Source organism: Lynx rufus, unplaced genomic scaffold (genome assembly GCF_022079265.1).
Source record: "Lynx rufus isolate CCGP_SWC_20201006 ecotype Redwood Valley unplaced genomic scaffold, mLynRuf1.p SCAF_10, whole genome shotgun sequence".
Classification (NCBI taxonomy): domain Eukaryota; kingdom Metazoa; phylum Chordata; class Mammalia; order Carnivora; family Felidae; genus Lynx; species Lynx rufus.
Genome location: NW_025814824.1, coordinates 86978646 through 86995740, shown reverse-complemented (window position 1 = coordinate 86995740; position 17095 = coordinate 86978646). Strand labels below are relative to the sequence as shown.

The 17095-nt window shown below is 50.0% G+C and overlaps 1 protein-coding gene and 1 non-coding gene across 3 annotated transcripts; one reads left to right on the top strand and one right to left on the bottom strand.

Annotated features, from left to right (window-relative positions):
- Nucleotides 1-369: 369 nt before the first annotated feature.
- Nucleotides 370-461, top strand: TRNAR-UCU (transfer RNA arginine (anticodon UCU)). The gene is given in 2 exon segments: nt 370-406; nt 426-461. It is a non-coding gene; the product is annotated as a tRNA-Arg (tRNA).
- Nucleotides 462-6123: 5662 nt separating this feature from the next.
- Nucleotides 6124-17067, bottom strand: COQ4 (coenzyme Q4). Of its 2 annotated transcripts, XM_047070210.1 has the most exons (8): nt 16782-17067; nt 16562-16693; nt 15052-15148; nt 14429-14531; nt 9451-9477; nt 9217-9346; nt 8610-8703; nt 6124-8073 (listed from the first exon to the last, which is right to left on the bottom strand). In XM_047070210.1, exons 1-8 carry the CDS (start codon nt 16849-16851, stop codon nt 7902-7904), a joined length of 825 nt encoding a protein of 274 aa, XP_046926166.1. In that variant the 5' UTR covers nt 16852-17067; the 3' UTR covers nt 6124-7901. The 2 variants fall into 2 exon arrangements, with proteins under 2 accessions (XP_046926166.1, XP_046926173.1); XM_047070217.1 differs by lacking the exon at nt 9451-9477 and having other exon boundaries at nt 16782-17064.
- Nucleotides 17068-17095: the final 28 nt, after the last annotated feature.

Here is a 17095-nt window from a genome sequence, read left to right as displayed (position 1 = left end):
GCCGCAGAGACCGCGGCGACGCGCAGCTCCAACGCGCCGACGCCGCCCGGCCCAGCCCGCCCTGCGCGCGCGACGGCCTCGGGCGGCACCCCGCGCGGCACGCTGGGAGTTGTAGTCCGCGCCGCCCTGCCCGGCCCCGCCGCGGAGACCCCCGGGACGGGAGGAGACCCGCGGGCTGGGAGTGGGTCCTGCGCCCCCAGTCCGGGGCGTTCGGACGTGGGGGGAACACCCCCGCCAGCATCGTGGGCGGAGAATCCAGAGTCCGCGCGCAGACACGAGCAGGGTTCCGGAGAGGCCAAAGCCGCACCTAGAAGAACGCTAAAAGGGCGGCTTAGGCTGAGGGGTGAGCCGGGGGAGGTTTCGGTAGCCGGCTCTGTGGCGCAATGGATAGCGCATTGGACTTCTAGCCGATCCTTGGTGTGGTGATTCAAAGGTTGTGGGTTCGAGTCCCACCAGAGTCGAATTTTGGATACCTCCTCCCTCACTTTCATGTGGATATTTTACGGCCTTCAATACCTTCACAAGTTTCAGAAGATCCGCAGACCAGAGGCTGGGACCTCTGCTTCTGGGATGGCAATAAATGTGACGTCAGGATTTCTGCCTAGGAATCCTTTCTAGCCTTGGTGTGTTGTAAGCAGTTTGACACACCTCGTGGTACAAAGGGCACGGATCTGAAGACCTGTACCTAACTTTGGCCTCGGACCTCTCTGTACCCTGCAGCAAATCAGCTAACTTCTAAGCCTATGACTACATTTGTCATGCCACCTGCTGAGTCCTGGGTCACTGACCAGCTTCCCAGCCCTGTGTGGCACTGAGACCTCTGAAAACTTGATTCCTTGATAATCAAACATGTTGGGCGTCCACAATTACTTCTTATCCTGAAATACATCCACTAATTCCTTAGTCCAGGAAGAAGTCCTTAAAGGGGGGGATGGGCAATTTTCAGGGTCTAGTCAGAGGGCTCAAAAATGAAATGAAGTTTTGGTCTAATAATTACTTGGACCTATTTATTCCAGAGTATAGAGTGCATCCTTTGGGGGGACTTAGGTAAATTAAAGCTCCGGCTCCCTCGTGGGAGGCAGTGTGGTGCAGTGGTGATGGGCATTGGCATCCAACAGACATGGGTCAGCTTCTCAGCCAAGTGTTTGTTCAAAGTCTCCCTTTCTTTCTTTCTTTCTTTCTTTCTTTCTTTATTCCTTTCTTTCTTTCTTTCTTTCTTTCTTTCTTTCTTTCTTTCTTTCTTCCTCCCTCTCTTTCTTTCTTTTCTTTCTTTCCTTTCTTTCCTTTCTTTCCTTTCTTTCTTTTCAGATTTTATGTGGCTCCTGGGTGGCTCAGTCAGTTAAGCATCCATCTATTGGTTTCCACTCAAGCCATGATCTCACAGTTCTTGAGATCAAGCCCTGCATCAGGCTCCTTGCAGACAATGCAGAGCCTGCTTGGGATTCTTTCTTCCCCTCCCCTGCTCTCTCTCTCTCTCTCAAAATAAATAAACCTTAAAAAAAAAAAGATTTTATTTTTGGTAGGCACCTGGGTGGCTCAGTCGGTTAAGTGTCCCAATGTTTTTAAAAAAATTTTTTTAGTGTTTATTTCTTTTTGAGAGAGAGAGAGAGAGAGACATTGCAAGCAGGGGAGGGGCAGAGAGAGAGGGAACACAGGATCTGAAGCATCCTCCAAGCTCTGAGCTGTCAACACAGAGCCCAATGTGGGGCCGAACACACGAGTCATGAGATCATGACCCGAGCCGGAGTCAGACACCACCCAGGTGTCCCAAGCATCTCGCTCTTGATTTTGGCTTAGGTCATGATCTCAAGGTTCATGAGATGGAGTCCCATGTCAGGCTCTGTGCTGACAGTGTGAGGCCTGCTTGGGATCCTCTATCTCCCTCGCTCTCTGCCCCTTACCTGCTCGTGCTTTCTCTCTCTCAAAAACAAACAAATAAAAGGTTTTTTTTAATTTTTATTATTTTTAAGTTATTATTTTCATTCCAGTTAGTTAACATATAGTATTCTATTAGTTTCAGGTGTACAATGTAGTGACCCAACACTTCCATACAACACCCGGTGCTCATCACAAGTGCCCTCCTTAATCCCCATCACTTACTTAATCCATCCCCCCACTACCCTCCCCTCTGGTGACCTTCAGTTTGATCTCCAGAGTTAAGAGTCTGTTTCTTGCCTTGCCTCTCTCTTTTTTTCCCCTTTGCTCATGTTTTATTTCTTTTTAAAAAAAATTTTTTTTAACGTTTATTTATTTTTGAGACAGAGAGAGACAGAGCATGAACGGGGGAGGGGCAGAGAGAGAGGGAGACACAGAATCGGAAGCAGGCTCCAGGCTCCGAGCCATCAGCCCAGAGCCCGACGCGGGGCTCGAACTCACAGACCGCAAGATCGTGACCTGAGCTGCAGTCGGATGCTTAACCGACTGAGCCACCCAGGCACCCCATGTTTTATTTCTTAAATTCCACATGAAATCATACGGCACTTGTCTTTCTCTGGCTGAATAACTTCACTCAGCATTATACTCGCTAGCTCCACCCATGTCATTGCAAATGGCAAGATTTCATCGTTTTTTATAGTTGAACAACATTCCAGTGTATATATATATACACCACATTGTCCTGATTCGTTCATCAATAGATAGACACTGGGCTGCTTCTGTATTTTGGCTATTGGAAATAATGCTTCTATTAACATAGGGGTGCATGTATCCCTTTAGAATTGGTGTGTTTTCTTATTCTTTAGGTAGGCAAACACCCAGTAGTACAATTGCTAGATCCTAGGGTAGTTCTATTTTTAACTTTTTGGGGAACTTCCATACTGTTTTCCTCAGTGGCTGCACCAGTTTGCATTCCCAAATAAAATAGTTTTTTTAAAGTAATCCCTACACCCTACATGGGGCTTGAGCCCACAGCCCTGAGATCAAGAGTCGTCACATGCTCCACTGAACTGAACCAGCCAGGCACCCCTCCACTTCTTTTTTTTTAATGTGTATTTTTGAGAGACAGGGCAGGAGCGGAGGAGGGGCAGAGAGAGAGGGAGACACAGAATCGGAAGCGGGCTCCAGGCTCTGAGCTGCCAGGGCAGAGCCTGACGCGGGGCTCGAACTCACAACCTATGAGATCATGACCTGAGCTGAAGTCGGACGCTCAGCCTGCCGAGCCACCCAGGTGCCCCTCCACTTCTTATATATAAAAATGAGGACACACTGCTAGTGCTCACTTCCCAGAATTTGAGTCCGTGTTTGACGTATTTATTATTGTAATTTACAAGCTCACTGACCACAAAGCTCATGTAAAATCTAGACATGTAGATTATCTCTGATTATATCTGCAGGGCTTAGGAAATAACAGAAGCCCGATAAATGTTTGTTGAATGAATGACAGCGAGAGTGAATTGGAGGCTCTGATCTGATCCACACAGGATCCAGGGGTATAAACACGATCGTGTCCACATCATTTGCTGAGGTCATATACAATGTGGGCAAATGAGAGTTTGCAAGGTGGCAGTGGTGACCAGCTCCCTTGTTCTCCTCCCCCTAGCCTGGTCAAAATGGTGAGGCCAAGGCAGTACTCCACCAGACCCTGGGCCTGGCCTGTGGGGGAGATGCAAGGGGACATAGAGGGAACGAGACAGACAGCCCGTCTTCAAGTTGCTGACAGTCTAGTGGGATACACCGGCAGGTGGAGATTAGATGACTAAATAGGTTGCCCCTCACCAACTGCTCACCATACCTCTGTCAACACCTACCACACATTAGTATGACTTGTCTTCTTTGCTTTTCAGTCAGATACACCTGGGTTACACTCCCAGTCCCACCTGTGAGGCATTGGGCAAATCACCTCTTCTCACGGAGCCTCGGTCTCTCATTTTCTTTTTTAGATTTTAGTAAAAACATTTTTTAAGTGTTTATTTATCTTTGAGAGAGAGAGAGAGTGTGTGTGTGTGATCTGGAGACGAGGCAGAGAAAGGGAGACACAGAATCCAAAGAAGGTTCTGGGTTCTGAGCTGCCAGCACAGAGCCTGACACGGGGTTTGAACTCACAAACCACGAGATCATGACCTGAGCCGAAGTTGGATGCCTAACCAACTGAGCCACCCGGGCACCCCTTTAGATTTTATTTTTAAACAATCTCTACACCCAACATGGGGCTCAAACCTACAACCCTGAGATCAAGAGTCCCATCCTCTACCGACTGAGCCAGCCAGGTGCCCCCTCAGTGTCCTCATTTATAAAATGGGAATACAGTCATCATGGTCCCTGCCTCCTAGGGGTGGGTAAGGACTCAAGGAAATGGCGCATGTCAAGCTCTCAGCATAGGGCGGGCATGTTGGAGGCCCTTAGCTGCTGTAACCACTCAACTCCCAAGAGGGCGGGCGGATGCAGCTATTTCAATCATTGCAGGACCCCCAGCATTTGGCCAACACTTAGAAGGCATTTGTGAAATAGCTGGAGACCAGGTGGCTTGTGCATCGGGACACATGGATAGGGGAGGACCTTGTGGTGGGAAATGTGATTGGAAGGCATTTGTGTGCTGGGCTGAGGAGTTTATCTTGGGGGCAGTAAAGAGCCATTGAGGGTTAGGAGGGTAGGAGCTGGGTGCCGTTATTTGTGGGACAGGCTGAGTTTAGGCTGACCTCACAGTGGGCTCCTTTCCACTGACATGGCCCCTGTCTGCCCTGCGTTAGAGAATGAACATCAGCACTTAAACCTCCAGACTTTTCAGGTAAGAGTTAGGACTTGAAGGCAATAAAGGTCCGGAGGGGACTACAGTGGTTTGGCCCCGGAACACAGCGGATGCTCACCTTGTAGATGCTTGGTTGCATTTGGCATCAGGACCTTTGGACTACGTAAGTCCGCCCACCCTGGGTGTGTGCAGAGTAAATGCCTCTGGCTTCGTCGTGTATGTGGTGACTTCAGAGGTCTTGAGGGATCTTCCTGGGACATGACCGCTTCCATTTCCTAAATGTTTACTATGTGCTAACACTACACATGCATAACGGCCCTGTTGTGGGATGGGTATATACTCTCCCCGTTTTACAGGTAGGGAGCCAGAGGCTCAAAGGGGTGACAGGCTGCTGCAAGGGTGCAGTGCTGGTCAGTGGCAGGGCCATGTCTGTCTGTCCTCAGAGCCTGTGCCCCCAAACATGGCTCTGAAGCCAGCTACATATGGCTTTTTCACAGGCAGAGGGAAAGGGAGCTTTCCCTGAGCTGCCAGAAGGGGACTCAAGACTTGTCTGTTGCAAAACAAGTTCCGTCACAGCCCAGATGTGTGACTTGAGGACGCTCCCTGGACCTGAGACCCGTGGTCTTCACTGTGAAGTGAGGTGGTTGTGGGGACCGAATGTAGTTTTGCACATGCAGGGCTTAGCATCCATGCTTTCCACTATGAAGCAGCAAGCCCTTACCCTGTGCCAAGCACTGTTCCCAGTGGTGAAGGGAAAGAACAAGGTCCCTGCTCCCATGGCACAGACAGAGAACTTGTAAATAAATGAACAAATAAGGGGCCCCTGGGTGACTCAGTTGGTTAAGTGTCCAACTTTGGCTCAGGTCATGATCTCACAGTTTGTGAGTTCAAGCCCCGCATGGAGCTTGCTGCTGTCAGCACAGAGCCCACTTTGGATCCTCTGTCCCTCTTCCTTCTCTCTGCCCCTCCCTTGCTCTCAAAAACAAAACAAAACAAAACAAAAACACAAAAAAAACAAAAAAAACCCCCACATGTTAAAAAATGACATCTTTTCAGAGTGGTTAAGTGCCGGGAAGAAAAGGTGACATAGTGTGGCAAGGGGGAGGGAACCTCTTCAAATGGGTGGTCAGGGAAGGCTTCTCTGAAGAGGTGACATTTGAGCACAAATGTGAATGACAAGTAGTTGGCCATGTAATGACTAGGGGACAGGATGCTATTCCCAAAGGTAGGAAGAAGGGGTGCCTGGGTGGCTCAGTCGGTTAGGTGTCCGACTTCGGCTCAGGTCGTGATCGCATGGTTCCTGAGTTTGAGCCCCACGTCGGGCTGTCAGCACACAGCCCGTTTCAGATTCTGTGTCCTACCCACCCCCCCGCCCCTCCCCTGCTACCACTGTCTCTCAAAATAAATAAACTTAAAAAAAAAAAACAAACAACAACAAACAGAAGGCCAACATAGTTTATTGAGATGAAGAGTGGAAGTTTCTAGGTAGAAGCTGGCAGAGTCTTATGGGCTGTGGTAAGAACTCAGTAAGTGGTAGCTGTTGCCAGTGTATAACTTATTTCCAATCGTGAGTTGGTGCCACCCTAAGATCTGGAGACCAGACTTCATTCCCAGCTAATTGTGACAGCCAGTGCCCATCTCTTGAATGCTGTAAAGGCCCAGGCCATTCAGGCACCAGGTGGCTGGAGCAGGTGAACTCCCCAGTTGGGCAGAGAAGCCCATCTGTGAGTCAGGCCTTTCTCCCCCTAACTTGGCACTGTTGACTTTTACTGACCTGGGGGTAAGGGGTGCCTGGACCCTGGAAAGCCATGGAACCATGCTGGGTCTGGAAAGATGGCCTAAGCTGCAAAGAAGGATTAGATATAGAAAGCTCACCCTAATCCTCTCCTCTTTCTGCAGAAATTCAAAGAGCTCAGGACAAGGCTTCCCTCTTGGAAAAGGCCACTGTTCCGAGGTAGGCCTCCAGCCTCCCAGCTCTATCAGCGGGAGCCCTGGACTGGGACTCAGTCGGCACAAGGAAGGCTGAGGCGCTGGTGTGGCAATGTGGGGCCGGTTTTGGAGAGGCCCGTGGTTCCAGACCCAGCTCTGCTCCTACTGCCTCATTAGTAAAATGCAAGCAATAGTATGGCCTTTCTCTTTGGGTTGTTGGGAGGCATCAGTGCAATAATGCATCTCAATTGCTAACGCACAGAGTACAGCTGTAAATAAACTGTAACCCTTATTACCAATAGGGAAACTGAGGCATAGGAAACCCAACCAAGGACGACACGTGGCCTGTGTTCTAGTTATTTCGGGCAATTCCTTGCCCATCTCTGGGCCTTGGTTGTCCTATCCACACAAAGGGGAGCTGGCTCCCCAAAACTCTCAGTGTTTCTCGTTCTAAAACCCAAAACAGGGTCACTCACTCTTCCAGTGATCCTTTCAACCTGCCTGTCCCCAACTCCTTGGCCCTGACCCAGGGAAAATGTCTGCGTGCCATTCCAAAATGAATCAGCAGCCTCAGAGCTGCCTCCTCACCTGTGATCACAATGAGGATAATTGCCTTCTGTCCCCGGGCCCTTTCTCTGAAGCCCTCTTCTGAGTGTCACCTCACGAAATCCCCACAGTGACCCTAGGAAGTGGGTGCTGTTTTCATTCCCCTTTTACTGATGATGAAATGGGCTGACAGGGGGGCCAAGTTCCTCTGCCGGAAAATGATGGAGGAATTGGGAATCTGAGTCCCAGTCTGTCTGACTTTAGACCAAAGGAAACAGGACAAGTAGCTGAAGTTCAGGCTGAAGGGAATGTCTGCCCTTGGTGCTCAAAGGTCCAAGGCTGCTAGAGGAAGAGGTAGATAGTTGGCCTGATGGCAGGCTTTATTCAGACAGCAGAGTCACCTGCTCCTTTTCAGGCCTTTGTACCTGGGTATAGCCCTCACTGCTGGAGGAAATCCAGCCTGGCCCTCAAAAAACCCTGGATGGCAAAGAGCAGTCCAGAACAGGGGCAGTGGAACTGAGACATCCCGCCCCCACCAGCCTGGATGACTGATTCCCACTCACACGTGGTTCTCTTTGGGCAACTCCTGGCTCCCTCCTGGGTGGCCCTCAAGCCACCCAGCAGCGGTTGTAACAAATTATGACAAATGATGTCCAAGGGTCAGTGTTCAAAGAAAAGGAACAAAGGTATGGCCAAAGAGTCTTCTGCCCCCAGGGGGTGAGGGTGGGCAGTACCTCAGGGCCTAGGCCAGGGCCCTAACAAGCATCGGGGGGTCTGTGATGCCCAGCTCCTCCCGTAGAGCCCTCAGGGGCTGCTCCCAGCGCCGCTCGTAGTACAGGTTGAAGACACATGGGGCTCTGCGCCCATTCTGAACTGCCCACGGGATCAGCTCCGAAACCAGCACCTGCAGGCCCCTGTGGGGCAGCAGAGGAAAAAGAAGACATAAGATCCCCAGGGCCAGGCACACTATGTGCCCAGAAGCTGATGCACATTTTCTCAGTTAACCCTCACAAACACCTTGAAAAGAAGGTAGTTATTATCTTCATTAGCAGATGAGGAAACAGAAACTCAGTGAGACAAAATCTTGTGCCCAAAGCTACATATTTTGAATATGCTGAAGCCCAGATTTAAATCAGGGGCTACCTAACTCCGGAAACTAACCCTGGATTTGCTACTCCTTCCCACCAGCCCCACCCTTGCAAGTCCATTGCTCTGACCCAACACTGAGGCCTGGCCCCGAAGCCCCTAGAGAGTCCTGTGAAACATCCAAACTTCATTCGTTGCCTTGGAGATCCTATGCCAGACCGGTTTCACCTTTTTGCCCCATTCCTTCTACCCTGGCTTCCTAGAGAACTCTGGGGCTGTCCAGGAAGGTGATATGCTTGTCCCATTTCCTGGAGCCCTGGCTCCTCTGAGTTCTCCCCCAACCCCTTGCCACTTGAGAACTTACTGGGTATGGAGTCGGATCGGTCCAAAGAGAGCACCCAGGATGCACATGGGCAGGCCGGTCTGGACAGCCTCAAACCACTTCACCACGATCTCCCCTGGGGGGCAGGGCGAGGAATGGGGTGGGAGGTGAGAAGGGCCCAGGAGGAGAGGCCACGGTGCTCGTGGCGGAGCAGAGCAAAGCACTGGCTCCTCTTTAATCTCTACCAGGTTAGCTGTGCCCAGTCCTGGTTCCCACTGGGCTTTGGAGCACTTGGCTTGGGTGCAGGAAAGGGCCTGGGGAAGAGCAGAAGAAGATAAGGGCTGGAAAGGAAGCTTGGGGTCAGTGTGCAGAGGACTCTAAAAGCCAGGGTGAGAAGTCCAGGGTGGTTCCTCCAGGCCTCAGGGAGTTGCAGAGGGTTTTAGAGCAGGGAGCCCGGGTCAGCTTAGGAATCGTACAGGCAGTGGTTCACACACACGCCCAAGATGTTCAGAAAGCAGGAAAACGAGGCACTGAGCTGGCTAACTGGTGGGTGACAGACCCAGGTGGCCAGGCTGGCTGGAACCTCCCACCTCACTCCACCCCACCCCGCCCATCGCCACTCTCAAGGCAACTGGGGGGGAGCACTCACCCAGCATGTTGGTGGGCATCCCCAGCAGGGTGTGGAGCATGTCGTGTACCTCCCGGTACCGTTGGATCACATATGCTAGTTCCTCATCGTCCACGAATCGGGTGGGTGCTCGGGTGTCTGGGGAGACCCTCTGACAACAATGACCCTCCCCTGTATCTCTTCCCAACTGTCCCCAAGGCCTAACTGGCCAACCTCTCTTTGACTGTGAACCACTCCCACCAACTTCATACCCACCAAAAATCTCTGAGGACTGTTTCTTTCCTTAAAAAAAAAAAAAATAAATAAATAAATAAAAAATTTTTTAAAAAACGTTTATTTACTTTTGAGTGCGAGCCAGGAAGGGGCAGGGAGAGAGAGGGAGACACAGAATCTAAAAGAGGCTCCAGGCTCTGAGCTGTCAGCATAAAGCCCGATGCGGGGCTCGAACTCATGAACTGTGAGATCATGACCTGAGCTGAAGTTAGATGCTTAACCGACCGAGCCACCCAAGCGCTCCCTCTGAGGACAGTTTCTGTCCATACCTGCCAACAGGGGAGTCTGCAGGCAGGGGATATAGTGGCACTGACACCCCCATGGCCTACCCCAACTCACACAGAATGTCTCAGCCTGTTGGAATTTATGGCAAAGAAGCTCCATGGGGTAGGAGGAAGTGGTAGTTGTTTAAGCGGATAGAGTTCCAGGTAAAAGTCCTGGAGGTTTCACAACAACGCGAATATATTTAACACTACTAACTCTCCACTTAGAAACGGTTAAGATGACAACTTTTTTTTTTTTTTAAATGTTTTATTTTTGAGACACAGAGAAACAGAGCATGAATGGGCGAGGGTCAGAGAGAGAGGGAGACACAGAATCCGAAGCAGGCTCCAGGCTCTAAGCTGTCAGCACAGAGACCGACACGGGGCTCAAACTCACAGACCGTGATATCATGACCTGAGCCGAACTTGGAAGCTCAACTAACTGAGCCACCCAGGCGCCTGTTTTTTTTGTTTTGTTTTTTTAAGTGAACTCTACCCCCAACATGGGGCCTGAACTCCTGACCCTGAGATCAAGAATCACATGTTCTTCTGACTGAGCCAGCCAGGCTCCCCTGAGATAGCAACTCTCATGTTATTTCACCTTATGTTAGGTTTAAACCACAATTAGAAATAAAATAGGAAAAGAAGAAGCTTCCAAGACCCCTGATTCTGTTTTTTAAAAAAAGATTTTTTCAAGTAATCTCTATACCCAATACGGGGCTTGAATTTACAACCCTGAGATCAAGAGTTGCACACTCTGCTGACTGAACCAGCCAGGTGTCCTGGCCCTGATCCTTCACATAAGCTGCTCCCAGCCTAGGGTACTCTCCCCCTAAACCCTCTGTTTCACCTTGACAATTTCTATCTGTCCTTTATGACTCGCCTTACGTGTTCCTGCTGCAGGGAGGCTGTCTATGACCTTTGACCGATCAGGTCCACGTTATGGTCTCCTGCAGCATCCTGTATCTTGTATTGTGACATAGTGAGTCTGCCCTTCTTCTAAACCTGGACTTTCCAGTACAGCAGCCACTTACCACATGTGGCCACCAAGCCTTGAAATGTGCCATAGTGTGTATAAAATACCCACTGAGTTTTGAAGACTTGGCATGAAGAGAGCAATGTAAAATCTCACTAATTTAGAAATATTGATTACATGCTGAAATAATATTTTAGGTCCATTAGGCTAAATATACGGTAATATGCTATTAAAGTTAATTCCACTTGTTTCTTTCTGCTTTCACTGAAGTGGCTAACAGCAAGTTTAAAGCCTCCTATTGGCTTGCGGTCTCTTTCTGTGAACGGTGCGGTAGCAGCCTTTCAGCTGCAGAGGGCTACCAGCTGATTTGCTCGCTGTTGTATCGCCAGGGCCTGGGTGAATCAACGTCTCACGAATACGTGAGTAAAAGGTCAGCTCCAGGCAATTTTCTGACCCCAGGTAGGGATGACAACTGTCCTCTTCTTACCCACCCACCTCCTCAGTCCTCAGCAGCACCCATGCAGAACGGGAACAGTGTGGTGTTCCTGTCCTCAAAGCATGGTGTCAGCCTGTCCAGAGGCCAAAGGATTTGATGTTTTCGTTGCTTTTGGGGTTGCTGGCTGAGTGCCTTGGTCCGCATCTGTGACCTCATTGGGTCCTGGGTCCTAATCTCTTCTTCTTCTTTTTTTTTTAATTTTTTTTTTTTTAATGTTTATTCATTTTTGAGAGACAGAGCTCAAGAAGGGGTAGGGCAGAGAGAGAGGGAGACACAGAATCCAAAGCAGGCTCCAGGCTCTGAGCTGTCAGCACAGCCCTGACACGGGGCTTGAACTCACGAACCATGAGATCACGGCCTGAGCCGAAGTCAGCCGCTTAACTGACTGAACCACCCAGGTGCCCCACTTCTTCTTTTTTTAATGTTTTACTTATTTTTTAGAGTGCAAGAGGAGGAGGGGAAGAGAGAGGGACAGGATCCGAAGCGGGCTCTGCACTGACAGCAGTGAGCCCAGTGTGGGGCCTGAACTCACGAGCTTCAAGATCATGACCTGAGCTGAAGTTGGATACTTAACCAACTGAGCCACCCAGGTCCCCCTCCTAATTTCTTCTACATGCCGTGTGAAGCTGAAGGCGATCACGGTGACAACAACTATATTTATCAAGTATCTACTATGTGCCAGCACTGTATGAAGTCCTTTACATATATCATCACACTGCACCCTCATGATCATCTGGCGGTAGATATTGTTATGAGCCTCAGAGACAGATAAGAAAAATGGGCTCAGAGAAGTTAAGTAACTTCCCGAAGATTACACAGCTAATCAAGTGGCTGGAACAAAGTCTGTTGGATTCCAAAGCCAGTAGCCTTAACATCCATTATTTATAAACCCTGTTGAGTGCCCTGGCAGTTAAACATTAGGTTCCCTTACCTTAGATAAGTGATATGAGGTTCAGAGAGGTCAAATGATTTGCTCAGGGCCATAAAGCTGGGAAGAGAGGTATGATCCTAACTTAGGCTGCTCTGAACTCCAGAGCCCATGCTCAAAATCTTGACACCACAAGATGACCATACCCTCTACCAATGTCAGCCTCAGGGAGGGTAGCCTCACCTTGAACTTTGATATAAATCTCTGCTGGGACAAAGGTATTCCTTCTCATTCCGTGGGCTGCTGGTGTCAGTGCTCTACAAGTGTCACAATCTCTAGGGCTGTTATCACAACTAGGGCTGAGACTGGGCAGGGTGCCCAGGGAGGCCCTGGCAGTCCCATCCCCTCCACAGAAACAAGATGAAAGGCAGTCCCTCCCTGGGTGGCACTTGGGGAAGGCTACCCTGGTGGGTTTCCCACTGATGAAAGAACTTGCTTCCTGGTGAAATCTGAGCAGATGGTAGAAAATGGGGCAGGGGCAAGTGTCAGGAGAGTATGGGGAGCAGATTATTTTCTCAGGGACGATGATCTTCTAGAGTAGTAGGTTCTCAACTGCCCACCAGGGGATATTTGCAACGTCTGGAGACACTGGTGGTTGTCATAACTTAATGGGGTGCTACTGGCATCTACGCGTAGAGGCCAGGGAGGCTGTTCAACATCCTCGAATGCACAGGGCAGCCCCTACAAAGAATTAAGTGGGCCCAAAAGTCCGTAGTGCCAAGGTTCAGAAGCCTAGTTCTAGAGCAACCTGGAGGGCCATTTGACAGAGGTGCTTTGACGGGATGTGTGTATTTTGGGAGGGAGGGGTTGAGACAGGGAAGGTGGCCTAGCTGTATCCTAAGGCCCTTTTATAAATCAGGCCATGGGGCACCTAGGTGGCTCAGTTGGTTGAGCATTAGTCTCTTGGTTTTGGCTCAGGTTGTGATCTCACGGTTTGTGGGATCGAGCCCCACGTTGGGATTCTCTCTCTCCCTCTCTCTCCACCCCTCCCCCACTCGCTCTCGTGTTCTCAAGATAAACATTAAAAAAACAAAACAAAACAGATCAGGTCATGTTACTACCCTAGTTGAAACCCTCCATGTCTTCCCATTGCTCCCATTATAAAATACAGACTTCTTCCCATGGCTGGCAGGGTCTGACCTGTCACCCACCGGCTGCCCCCCCCCCGCCCGACTCCTATGTGGCCGCCTTGGTCAGTTTTCCTGTTCTGAAATACACAAGGCCTTGCCCTTGCCAGGCCCTCTGCTCCTCCTCCTCTTCCGAGTCTCCTCAGAGGGGCCTCCTGTGACCTCCCCATCAGACATGGGCCTCCGACCCCGCCTCGTCGTCCTCCATCATGCTGACTGTTGTTCTCACCATCTGCGAGAATGGAAGCTCCACAACAGCAGGCTCTTTGCCAGTTTCGCTCTCTGTGTCTCAACTACTGAGAACAGTATTGGACATTCTAAGTAGTCAATAACTATTTGACCTGAATTTTTACACAATTTTTTTTCTCTTATTGCTTTACTGTTTGCTTCTCCAAACCAGAATATTAGTATCTCAAGAGCAGGACTTTGTTTAGTTCACCATTATATCTCTAGCACCCGTAACCATGGATGGCGCAGGGCAGATTCTGAACAAATGAGTGAGTTCCTCAGTAGCTGGGACTCTCCCCACCAGCTCCTTTCCTCCTTGCCTGGGGCAGAGTGTGTCACGACTTGTCATACCCTATCTCTAGAACTGGCGGGACACAGTACAGCAGTTGAGAGCATGATCTGGGAATGCCTGGATGGTTCAGTTGGTAGAGCATGTGACTTTTGATCTCAGGGTTGTGAGTTTGAGCCCCACAATGTGTAAAGATTACTTAAAATGTAAAAAAAAAAAAAAAAAAAAAAAGGTGTGATCTAAGTATGAATACTGCCTCTGTTTATACTGGCTATATGAAATCATCAAGTTGCTTAAGTGCTCTGAGTCTCAGTTTCTTCATCTATTAAAGGGGATAATAATAGGACATACCTGACAAGGCTGCTGGGAGGGTTCAGCAAGACCAGGTATGAGCCTGGCACCTGACATTCAATAAGAGAGTTTGGTTTTGTTTTGTTTTAGTAAGACACTACTAAATACTGGCCAGTATTATCTCTTGGAGTTCCTGGCCCATTTGCCTGTCCCATAGAAAATGACAAAGCCTTGGCACAAGGGACAAAAAGCACACCTGCCCGTGGTGGCCACTCAGGACTCCTTCTTCCTCAGGATGTCACTCCCATGCCCTTCTCTGCCCTTCCTGGTGATTGTCAAATGCACAGAAGCTGGAAACTCACATTCACATCTAGGAAACGGAGATACTCTTGGCCAAGTGAGCCCTCAGGCAAACTACGGAGCTTGTCCAGGTCAAGGGTGGACAGTAAGATCCGCGGACGCTCCCTGCAAGGCAGAAGGCAGGACTTAGGTATTAGAAGCGCATCAGCAAAGGCAGGTGAGAGATCCAGTTAGAGCAAGGGTGTGAGAAGTGAAAGGGCAGAGAGCAATAATGGGGCCACAAATCCTACTGCAGGACGATGGCAGGTGCCGAGGAGATTATGACAAGCTAAGGCCACAGTCTCTGCTTATAGGGGCACAATCTCGGGGGCATGTCTCAGATGTAATCAGGGTACTCACAAAGGGCACTGCAGGGCTGGGGGGGTTATAGCTAACCTGTTAGGAGAGCTTAGGGAAGGCAGAGGGCTCTGTGGCTGGAACTGGGCTGAGGCCACTACACTGCACTACCCACGGGTCATCACAGTGTTATGTGAATGGCGCCCATGGAGTTGGGCAGTGCCCAGCCTGGGCAGACATCCATGGCCAGTGCATCAAGAAGACCTCCCCAGAGGAACACAATGTGACCTCAGAGAGATCAGGATCCCCAGAGAATTTCCTCAATCCCCCAAGCAGAGTTGGGACCTACTGTAGGATCTGGGCACCCTCTGGATCCCTCTTCATTTGGTCCCTGAGGACCTTCAGGGCATGGAGTCCTGTGGTCTCCCCTAGAACCGCGACCATGTCTAAAAGAAAAGAAATGGGGACAAATGTAGGACATGATCTTAGGTAAGTTACCAGACCTGATCTGAGCCTGTCTCCTACAGAATAAACTGAAATACAATCTATCTCTTAGGTACAAGGATTTGTTAAATATTTAGCAAATCTCCTTGCACACAGTAAGTGCAAAATACATGTACCTATAATTATTACCATTGTTACTAATCTAATGGGTTGAGAAGGCTCTGGTTAGCACAGTGCTCTAAAGAGTTTACAAATCACTTTTACACCCATTAGTACAACAGAATATCATGCCTCCATTGATAGGTGCAAGCTTTGGCATCAGAGTGCTAGGTTTGGGTTCAGCTGCAATCTCACTATTTAGGTTAACTTGTGCAAACTGCTTCCAAGCCTCAGGGTCCTAATTTATGAAATGTGGAGAATACCTTTCTTATAGGGTTAACGTGAGAAATCAAGAACACCGTGTACATAGAACACTTACTTACTGCAGTAAACAACCAGAATAAAAGCTCGGTGAGCAGTTAGCATCATCATTTAAAAAAAAATTTTTTTTAATGTTTATTTTTGACAGAGAGAGAGTGAGAGACAGAGCATGAGGTGGGGAGGGGCAGAGAGAGGGAGACACAGAATCTGAAGCAGGCTCCAGGCTCTGAGCCATCAGTACAGAGCCCGACGCGGGGCTCAAACTCATGGACCGTGCGATCACGACCTGAGCCGAAGTCAGACACTCAACCAACTAAGCCACCCAGGTGCCCCAGCATTATCATTTTTATTAGTAGGAGTAATAGTACTTTCCAGAATACTAAGAATCCTGAGAGGGAGGATAAAAGTACTGTAGAACCCCAATATGTTTACATCCAGCAAACACTGGGCATTTGTTGTGTCAAGGCACAATCTAAAATACTGCTGAGGGGTGCCTGGGTGGCTCAGCCCGTTGAGGTATGATTCTTGATCTCTGGGTCGTGAGTTCGAGTCCCATGTTAGGCATAGAGATTACTTAAAAAATGCTGCTGATACAGTGGAATAGGGCAGTCATGGTCTCTGACCTCATAAAGTTTAATTTTTAGTGGGCTGTTACAATTTGACGCATGTTACTATAACAAACAAATCATCTATTTAGTGGAGAGGTTCTCAATGTGGCTGGATAACTGAATCTTCCGGGAAGCAGTTTATTTAAAAACGCAGGCCCTTCTCTCCCCTCCCTTCCCTTCCCTTCCCCAGGCTTGGCCGGTCCAGACTGAGGTCAGGGTGGGACCCGGGCATCTGCATTTTTGTGAACCTTGCGGGTGATGATGGGGTGCAGCCAGGTTTGGGTACCCCGGCCTAGTTTATTCTCCAGTTACCCCCTATGAGACGGGTAGAGAGAGGTCGGCACCTGCCCAGGCTTCCCAGGCAAGGGCGTGCGCGGGCAGCCTTACCGTGGCGGTACGGGTCGTAGAGGGCCATTCCGGCCGAGCCCGCGGCCAGCAGAACCTTCTGCAGCAGGGAGGTGGGGATGTGCTCAGGGTAGAGCTGGCCGGCGCCATGGCGCGCGCCTCGGAGCAGCACGTCTACAGGCAAAAAAAAAAAAAAAGAAAAAAAGCGCCGCGGTCAGAGGAGCCGGGCGCCCCAGGCCTCCCTCTCGCCTCCGCCACTTACCTGCAGCCGGCCCCCGGTGCCCGGGGGGCGGGCGGAGAGGGCGCAGGGCAGCTCGCAGCAGGGTCGCCATGGCAGCGGGCACCCGCGAGCAGGGCCGGGTGGAAGCCGCAAGCCTTTCCGGGCGCGGAGCGCTCTGAAGGGCGTTTGGAGGGAAAAAATCGTAGTACGGCCAGCAAAGGGTCCTATCGCTAAGTATCCGAAGAAAACCCTGACGGCCTGTCCGCTACCTACGTCCACTAAAGCAAAACTCTCCCCATGTCGCCTCACTCCCAGAAAGCTTTCCCACGTGAGCCCCGCTGGCATGGACTTCAGCG